The sequence below is a fragment of the Zea mays genome, chromosome 7 (genome assembly GCF_902167145.1).
Source record: "Zea mays cultivar B73 chromosome 7, Zm-B73-REFERENCE-NAM-5.0, whole genome shotgun sequence".
In the NCBI taxonomy this organism is placed as follows: Eukaryota; Viridiplantae; Streptophyta; class Magnoliopsida; order Poales; family Poaceae; genus Zea; species Zea mays.
In genome coordinates this window covers 23065575-23075760 of record NC_050102.1, presented here as the reverse complement: position 1 = coordinate 23075760, position 10186 = coordinate 23065575, and the positions used below count along the sequence as shown (strand labels likewise).

Genomic DNA, 10186 nt, shown 5'->3' with positions numbered 1-10186 from the left:
CAAGTTAGGCTTCAAAAGAAAGGAGCAAAAAGGAAACCGAAGGCTGCCCTGGTCTGGCGCACCGGACAGTCCGGTGCATCAGGGTATCTCAGCTCGAACCCTTCACCTTCGGGTTTCCCAGGCGCAGCTCCGCTATAATTCACCGGACTGTCCGGTGTAGCACCGGACAGTGTCCGGTGGCGCATCGGACTGTCCGGTGTGCCAGCGGAGCAACGACTATCTTCGCGCAACGGTCGACTCTGCAAAGTGAACAGTGGAATTCAGATGTCAGAGCAGCGAGTCAGATGGGCGCCGGACTGTCCAGTGTAGCATGAGGACAAAGCCTCCAACGGTCGACCAGCTTCAGGGCCTAACAAGAAGATGACGTGGCGACGCACCGGACACTGTCCGGTGCGCCCATCGCCAGCAGCCTTCTCCAACGGCTACAATTTGGTTGGTGGCTATAAATACCACCCCAACCGGCCACTTCAAAGTGTGGGAGTCCAAGCAACATTCCAAGTCATCTAGTTGACATACTCAAGCCCTCCCAACCACATATATTCATTGATCCATCCTATGCACAAGATTTAGGCCACTACAATCAACACAAGTGCCACAAAAAGACAGCTAGCAAAAGAAAGCCTCTTGTGTGAGTCTAGCAAGAGTGCCTTGTAAGAATTATTGAGAGTTAGTGAGCACTACATCTTGTGATCATTTGTGCGTGGAGTTTTGACTCCCATTGAACTTCCTCCAAAATTTTGGAGGCTTGTAAAAGCTAGCAAGAGACACCAAAGAGTGTGGTGGTCCTTGCGGGGTCTTAAGTGATCCTTGAGAAGAAAGAAGAGCTCGCCGATCTTGAGTGATCGGTGGAGAGAGGGAAAGGGTTGAAAAAGACCCGTCCTTAGTGGACTCCTCAATGGGGACTAGGCCTTCGAGGGCCGAACCTCGCTTAAACAAATCACCCGTGTCTTGTGTGCTTATTACTTGTGATTTGTTTGTTCTTTCCCTTTCCAAGTTTTTCTTGCACTATTCTTTGCTCATACTATTTGGTGTTGCTTTAAATTAAATTCTCATTTAGTGAAGCAACCCCTTGCGAGAAAGAACTTGTGTTATTGCTCTTCTCATCTAAGCCCTCGTGATTTATTCTCATAGACTTATTAGTAGTATTGATTTTATCAATTCCGCATTATTTGAAAACAATACTCTTTACAAGCAAGAACTTAGTTTTTATACTCCGATAATTGCATATCTTGTTCTAACCGCTTATCAAGGGCTCTAGTTGGGGGATAAAGTTTTAATTTTCAGGTTTCGCCTATCCACCCCCCCCCTCTAGGCGACTTTCAGGACTCCGAAGACACACTTCTCGGGATTGAGTTTTACGCCCTTCGCTCTTAGACACCTGAATGTTATCTCAAGGTCAGAGAGGAGGTCGGAGGCTTTCCTTGTCTTGACAATGATGTCATCGACGTAAGTCTCGACCGTTCTGCCGATGTGCTCTCCGAACACATGGTTCATGCACCTTTGGTAGGTTGCACCTGCATTCCTCAAGCCCAATGGCATAGTGGTATAACAATACATGCCAAAAGGTGTGATAAAAGAAGTCACGAGCTGGTCGGACTCTTTCATCTTGATTTGGTGATAGCCTGAATAGCCGTCAAGGAATGACAGGGTTTCGCACCTAGCAGTGGAGTCCACAATTTGATCGATGTGAGGCAGAGGGTAGGGAACCTTTGGACATGCTTTGTTTAAACCAGTGTAGTCTACGCACATCCTCCATTTCCCACCTTTCTTCTTTACAAGCATAGGGTTAGCTAACCATTCTGGATGGAATACCTCTTTGATGAACCCTGCAGCCACCAGCTTGTGGACCTCCTCGCCTATGGCCCTGCGCTTTTCTTCATCAAAGCGGCGCAGGGGCTGCTTCACGGGTCGGGCACCGGCTCGGATGTCCAGTGAGTGCTCGGCGACATCCCTTGGTATGTCGGGCATGTCCGAGGGACTCCACGCAAAAAATTCGGCGTTTGCACAGAGAAAGTTGACGAGCACTGTGTGGCAGAACCTCCAAGTTATTGGGCCCACATGCACCTGTCCTTGTCCCAAAGACTTCAGACGGCTATGCATGTGCACCAGATAACTTAACAGGATCTGTCCGATTGCCCCAAGGACATCGGATAAACCACTTACAACCAAGATCGCGGGATTAAGTAATACAAATCACACACACCAATATTATTGCAGCGGAAATCTTACTACCAAATTTTACAAGTTACAAAAATTTTATATTAGTTTATCGGAGTGATTACAAAAGTATAAGTTTGAAATATATGCTAGCTCAAGGGATCATCCTCAATAAGAAGTATAGAAGGGTTACTTAGACTTATAAGAAGGCCGAGCCCACCGGCACTTAACACCATCAACAACAGCACAAAGTTAGAACCTGAAAAACAACAGGGAATAAAACCCTGAGTATGGAATTACTCAGCAAGTCTTACCCGACTAAAGAAAAGACTCTCAAGGGTATGCTGGTTATATGGGAGTCAAGGTAAGGCTTTTCAATAATCAAAGACTCTGTTTTGCAGAAATGCTTACTAAAGTGGATCCTTAAAATCCAGTTTTATTTGTCAAGTTAAGTAGAATTACCTGTAACTAGAGTTCTTTCTACCCTAGTTCAATCACTGGTCCTGCACTAGCCAATTTCTTAACAAAAACCCATCATCTTTAGTGGAATGCTACCTCTAAGTCAGTGGCCAAGTCTCCATAACTGCGGAGGTACGACGATCCGAATCGATTATACTCAGCTGAGGATCTCCAATCACACGACATATGTAGCACTTAACCCTTGTATATGTCAACCCGCCACCGGGGTTCTTAAGACCAGATCAGGTTCACGCAAACCGAGAGCACAGATACACCACCGTCCAGCCTCTTGCCACGGAGGGTACACGCTACTCTCGCCACCGCTCCACGCCCATTTCGTGTTATCTTATTCTGGCCTTAGTCTGCCTGAGGCAAGGCTTACCCATGACGAGGCATGTGACCAGTTAAAGGGTCCTCGGTCAGCAGGCCTACATCGACAAGGTCCTTAATCGACTCAGACGGAGACACTACACCGAGACTCCTTTCTCGTGCAAGTCACCCGCCCGGTCTCAGCTTAATCATTTCAACCCAAAAACTTGGTACCTGGCAGAGGTACATCTTTTCCGATGTTGAATCCATCATGGCCATGATGGATCCACCATCAAGTTTTATTTTCGAAAACAACCCTCCCACTTTGCCAAACATCTTTTGTAAAACAAATCCTTTTGTTTTTCTAAAGCAATACTAAGCATAGTAAAACCTTTTTTGTAAAAACAGGGTTTCAAGGAGGGTAATCAAGATCAAGGAAGGTAATGCAGGAATTGTTTAATCAATCAACTCCTATCACCTAATGCAGCAAGCAAGTGAGAAAGATTTTAAAAACATCAAGGGAGGTGGCAAATGCACTGGGGCTTGCCTGAGTAACACTAGGTTAGTGTTGTTAGATGACGTCCACTTGACGATCAACCTTTATTCTGATACTCTCGCTCCATTGTCCATCTTCAGGTTGGTCCATCAGCTTTATCCTGCGGATTATCCCGCGCTTGGGGTTGACTTGGCTCATCTTCCGCGTCATACGATTAATTAACGTACCTGAATGAAATGCATTATGCATATGAATGCATATAAGGAACAATAACACCAGACTTTACGATGCTACGCAAAGAGAAATAACCTACTTAATGACGAGATATTGCGGACACTAGCTATCGATATATTGTTACCTACGACAATCATGCTCTTCTAACCTAGCTAAACAGTCGAGGTAGAAATCAACATCCATTCCAAGCATGAACTCGATCAACACATAAAATATCATACCTAGTCTAGAGAACACACTAAACGGCTTATAATTTTAACTTCAAAATTCTTGGGCACCTAACACTTATAAAATTTGATAGAAGAACTTTCATTAATTTTCTAAACTAATTTACCGGTTAACCTGTGTATCATATATATTAATATCACCTTTCATTTTTAATACCCACATTTCTGCAATACTGAGACCTCTTTTATCCTACGGCATCGACCAATTTACCAAAGCGACTCAGACAATCTAATAAATATTTTACCTAGTCAAACTATCCATCAATCCGTTAATATGAATAACAAATTCGCTTACCCTGACTAATTCGACGCGATAGTCGCAAGCACGACTACGGTTCCGGTTGACGTCATCCAGGGGTCTTCTTTCTTCGGTAATCAATTGCTGAAGATCTTCTCCTCGACTAAATAATTTTGACGAAACGAACTTTTGTCGCGCACTTGGTGAATATCACGCTGCTGGCTTCGTCTTCACCCGTTTCTTGAAATTTCTTACTGAGGCGTGTCTGGAGCGAGCTGGCGAGGTGGGGGTTGAACTAAGACTAAAGGACGACGAACGTGCAGAGCTTCCAACTCACGAGCGCGAGATAGAAAGACGCGCGACCAGAGACTTAAGCATCCGTGGTGACAATTTAGACGAAAGCGAACTAGTGACGACAACTCCCGCCCAGACAACGATGCACCGACACGAGTATTGTGGGGTGTCAGCACCACAACAGCAGGCGAGCTGCGAAGCGGAATTAACGGCGGCAAGAGCGGCCAATCGGCAAGACCCAAATACTGCGCGATGGGCATCAGGGACAAGCGCGCGCGGCAGCGACTATGGTCGACTGGCTAAGCGAGGTCGACGACGTTGGGGATTCTGTGATAAGCCAACAGTGGCTGACGAGCTCCCAATGGCGCGCACAGGAAAGTCGGCGCGCAGGGAACGATCGGTCCGACGGTCGCTATAGCGCGGAGCAACAGAGAGAAACGCCGGGAAGGAGAGAGATCTGCGCGAGAGAGAAACGCGCAGGGACTGCTCGGCGAGCTGCGCGCAGCAGAGGAAAAATGGAGGGCTGGCTGGGCGCGCGCCATAGGAACTGCTTGAGCAGAGCTGAGCTGTGGAACAGCCACGACAAGGAAGAAGGTGGAGCAGGGAGAGGCGTCGACCACGGCAGGAATGGGGAGTGGAGACTGGGCGGCCATGGACACCGAAGGGGCGAGCTCGAACCAGGACACAGGGAAACGTGTTTGGCAGCTCGCGCGCACAGAGAGAAATTCGAGCTGGGGCGAGCAGCACAGCAAGAGGGGTGAGCTCAGGAAGACGGACGCCATGGGAGGACCTTGGGCGCGGTCATGGAAATCCGGCCGAGCAGAGCACGGAGCTGAGAGGAAGGAGAGCGGGCTGGGCGTGCGGCCAGGAAAGAGACTTTGGCTGGGCGGCTTCGGCTGAGCGTCGGACAGGAAGCTCTGGCCATGGATGGGGTAGAGGACGCCGGCCACGGAGAAGAAGCAAAGCACGGCTGATATTTGAAGACTCCCAGGGGCGGCGCCGTAGAAGACGAGCTCGGCTGAGAAAAATCCGGCGAGGGCGGCTGCGGGGATAAGCACCGGCGAGCCAGGAAAAATCTGCCGTTGCTAAGGACGACGGCAGAGAATTCAACAGGGAACGGCGGCGGAAAAATCTGGGAAGGAAGAAGATAGGAACGATGACGCGTAATGGATGAGGCTACGGCTGAATTTTTTTTATTTTTCTTTACACGAGAACACAAAGATAATTTAATTCTCTGATTAAATTGGTGCGAGATGTAAAACAGGCAAAACAAAAGATATCCGTCAATAAGTACAGACTGCGCTTAATTTAATTTAGAGCAGATAATTTTATCCGCAGTCTGAATAGGGAAACAGATTAGTTATGAATACTCAGCTCGGTTCTAATTTTTTTAGCAATGCATACGATATAGACAGTAAGGATGACATGGTTTTGATTTAGCTAATGCTTTGCAATCAGATGAGTTTGCGCCGTTATTTATATCCAAAGTTTGGGATCGGGGCGAGAAACGACGGTCCGAATAAGACAGATTTCGTCTTCGAGAATTTGTTCTATGGGATTCGACTAAAATTAGCCAAAACCATATCTGAATTATTAACCTCACGCCCGATTTTTAGAACAAATATGTTCCGAACATCACAAAAAATTAGGACGAGCCCGAATAGATAAAACGCACTCGCGACAGACGGAACATATGCGATATTAAAATCGCGATAGGCAAAAATAATTAGACCTTAGTGTCCGTCTTATTTACTGATATCACGTGCTTAAATCCGTACTCGTTGTCGAGCAGAATATAAACACCTGGGGTGTTACACACTGCTTCCTATTTGGGGTCAAGCTCGGAGCCGATCCTGACTTTCTTGCCGGCATCGTTGCTGGGGTCGAGAGGGACGGACTTAACCGCCTCGGCCGGTTCGAAGTTGCCGGCGTGGCGCTTTGCATCTGGCGCCTCCTTGGAGAGGCAATCCAGGTCGGCGATGAAGGCCTCGAACTCGGTGATGGCCTCGGCGTACTCCATGCATTCTACGTCGCACTCGTAAGCGTGGCGGTACGTGGATCCGACGGTGATGGTTCCCTTGGGGCCTGACATCTTGAGCTTGAGGTACGTGTAGTTGGGGATGGCCATGAACTTGGCGTAGCACAGTCTTCCCAGCACCGCGTGATAGGTCCCTCGGAACTCAACCACCTCGAAATTGAGGGTTTCCTTTCGGAAGTTGGAGGGAGTTCCGAAGCAGACGGGCAAATCAAGTTGCCCAAGGAGCAGGACGCGCTTAACGGGGACGATCCTGTGAAAGGTGAAAGGGAAATAGGCTTTAAACCTTTTCCTAAATGATTTTGGTGGTTGAATGTCCAACACAAACAATTGGACTAATTAGTTTGCTCTAGATTACATGTTCTACAGGTGCCAAAGATTCAACTCAAAACCAATAAAAAGAACAAGACAAGGTTCAAAAGAAAGGAGCAAAGAGAAACCGAAGTGCTCCCTGGTATGGCGCACCGGACTGTCCGGTGTGCCACCGGACAGTGTCCGGTGCACCACCGGACAGTGTCCGGTGCACCAAGGAGGATTGCCTTCAAACTCTTCACCTTCGGGTTTCTCAGGCGCAGCCCACTATAATTCACCGGACTGTCCGGTGCACCACCGGACAGTGTCCGGTGCTCCAGAGTGAAGCGGCTCTGAACTGGCCAGCTTCGGGAAAATGGAAGGCTGCTCCGCTAAAATTCACCGGACTGTCCGGTGTACACCGGACTGTCCGGTGCTCCAGCAGAGCAACGGCTACTTCGCGCCAACGGTCGACTCTGACAGTGTACAGTACACGCAGCAGGAGTCAGAGCAGAGGATCAGAGGGGCACCGGACTGTCCGGTGCTGCACCGGACTGTCCGGTGCTGCACCGGACTGTCCGGTGCCACATGAGGACAAAGCCTCCAACGGTCGACCAGCTCCAATCTCAACGGATAGGATGACGTGGCTGGCGCACCGGACATGTCCGGTGTGCACCGGACTGTCCGGTGCGCCCATCGCCAGCAGCTTCTCCAACGGCTACAAAATTGGATGGTGGCTATAAATACCACCCCAACCGGCCACTTCAAGGTGTGGGAGTCCAAGCAACATTCCAAGTCATCTAGTTGACATACTCAAGCCCTCCCAACCACATATATTCATTGATCCATCCTATACACAAGATTTAGTCCACTACAACCAACACAAGTGCCACAAAAGAGAGAGCAAGCACTTGAGAGCTCCTTCATTGAGTTTAGCCCTAGCGCCTTGTGAGATTCATTGAGAGATAGTGTGTGCTACATCTTTGTGTTCATTTGCGCGTGGAGTATTGACTCCCATCGAACTTCCTCCAAAGTTTTGGAGGCTTGTAAAAGCTAGCAAGAGACACCAAAGATTGTGGTGGTCCTTGTGGGATCGAGAGTGATCCTTGAGAAGAAGAAGAGCTCGCCGATCCTTGTGTGATCGGGAGAGAGGGAAAGGGTTGAAAAAGACCCGTCCTTAAGTGGACTCCTCAACGGGGACTAGGCCTTCGAGGGCCGAACCTCGGTAAAACAAATCACCCGTGTTCATTGTGCTTTTGCTTGTGACTTGTTTGCTTCCCCTTACTCTAAGTTCCCTTGCACTATTCTTTGCTCCTATCATTTGGTGTTGCTTCAAGTTAAACTCTCATTTAAGTGAAGCAACACTCCGCAAGAAAGAACTTGAGTTAGTGCTCTTTTCACCTAAGCCTTCTTGCTTTATTATCATAGATTTATTAGTTGTGTTGATTTATCACTTCCACATTATTTGAAAGCTATACTCTTTACTAGCAAGAACTTAGTTTTTATACTCTGATAATTGTTCATCTTGTTCTAACCACTAATCAAAGGATCTAGTTGGGGGATAAAGTTTTAATTTTCAGGTTTCGCCTATCCACCCCCCCTCTAGGCGACTTTCAATTGGTATCAGAACTAGGCACTTCATCTTGAGTCTAACAACTCGAAGTGATGGCTCGTAGAAGATCCCAAAAGAACAAGAAGACAACTCCGAAGGAGAACAAGGAGGTAACTCTTGAGATATTACTTTCCGATTGTTCTAATTATGATTCATGGTCCACTAGAGTAATAAATGCCTTTAGAATCATAGATCCACAATTAGAACAAATTTTAGACAAGAGTCTTATTCCTCCTAACTATGCTAGGGAAAATGCCTCCGAAGAAGATTTAAGATGTATTAACTTAAACTATATAGCTTATGAAATCTTAAGTAAATCCCTTAGCAAAAAAGACTATCATGCTTTCATAATAAAATATGATAAACCTATTTGTGATGTGCATGATATTTGGACTAGAATTAAAACTAAATTTGATAAGTCCAAACATGATAGTTCATTTTGTGCTTCTACTTCCTTTGGTATTTGTGATACTAATCATTGCAAGGAAGAAGAAGAAAATGATCGATGGAGACCAAACGATGAATCCACCTCTCCAAAGGGTTTGTCTTCCCATTTCGATTCCCACATGTGTTGTGTGGCTAATGAAAATGATAGCGGAAGCACAAACAAGGATGAGGAGGAAGAAAGAAGCTTCATGCAACTCTACGCTCGCCTAAGCCAAGAGGATAAGGCGGTCATGCTCAAACTTCTAGAAAGAGCAAAAGAGCAAAGCGAAGCTCGTCAAAGAATAGAGGATGTTCTCTCCATGAAAATGCTACACTTTGACGAGTTGACTAAAGAACATGAGAAGCTAAAGTGCTCTCATGTTGATTTGGTCCAAAGGTATGAAACTATTTCAATTGAGCAAGATAACGCTTTACATTGTATTGCTCAATTAGTAAATAAGAATACCTTGCTTAAGGACCAAGTAGAAAAGCTAAAAGTTGAAAATCTAGCTTTTCAAGAAAAACATGATATGCTCCTATGCTCTCATGAAAATCTTATGGATGATCATATCATGTTAAACATTGCTCATGAGGTTGTGATAGAAAACTTAAAATTCCAACAACCTCACTCTTGCACATGTGTTCATATTGACACTATATTACCATGTGCTAATGCTTGTTGTCCGTCAACAAGCAAATCTTCTTTTGAGCTAGAATTTGCAGGAACAAATGATAATACATATCAAAAGCTCAAAGAAGAAAATAAGAGGCTAAAGATGAGCTTGACACAACTTAAAGGGAAATGCATTGTCCAACCTTCTCAAGATAACCGTGATCACATGGTGAAGAAGCTTGAGACGGGAACAACCGTGGCATGCAATACATCCCTTGAAGAAAATGTCAAGGATTTGAGGATTGCCAAGAGGAAGAAACAAAAGATGAAATTCGACACCTCCTCCAAAAGCCTCAACCACGCCTCCACAAAAGGTAACGTCCAAGGTAATGATCAAGCCACACTTCACATTAAGAGGTGTAGTGATTGCTTTGAAGAAGGGCACTTGATTAGGTCATGTCCCTACATTAAAAATGGCTTGATTATTAACAAGGATGATAGACTTTGTTTTAAATGCTTCAAGAAAGGACACTTGCTTAGATCTTGTCCTCATTTAAAACAAAAAGGCATAAGGTTAGAAAAGAAAGTTTTTACTAACCATGTAGCAGGCAACAAACAAGGAAAGAAGAAAACGCCAAATCTTGGAAAGCGCCTTTGCTACACATGCCGTAAGAAGGGACATCAATGCAAGGATTGTCCCATTGGTAACAATTTCACTCCTAACTTGTCAATTGATTCTCATGTAACTAGGCAACCCAAAATTGCAACTTGTGCTAGAAAGGTAATGAGTTTACC

At 46.0% G+C, this 10186-nt stretch overlaps 1 protein-coding gene across 1 annotated transcript; it reads right to left on the bottom strand.

The window, feature by feature from the left end:
• Positions 1-4018: 4018 nt before the first annotated feature.
• Positions 4019-5463, bottom strand: LOC100272938 (uncharacterized). The gene has a single exon (NM_001147390.1). It carries the CDS (start codon positions 5194-5196, stop codon positions 4714-4716), a length of 483 nt encoding a protein of 160 aa, NP_001140862.1. The 5' UTR covers positions 5197-5463; the 3' UTR covers positions 4019-4713.
• Positions 5464-10186: the final 4723 nt, after the last annotated feature.

Bases quoted from the DNA above. Each gene is read 5' to 3' on its own strand.
- LOC100272938 (NM_001147390.1), bottom strand. From the start codon at position 5,196: ATGGCGTCCGTCTTCCTGAGCTCACCCCTCTTGCTGTGCTGCTCGCCC.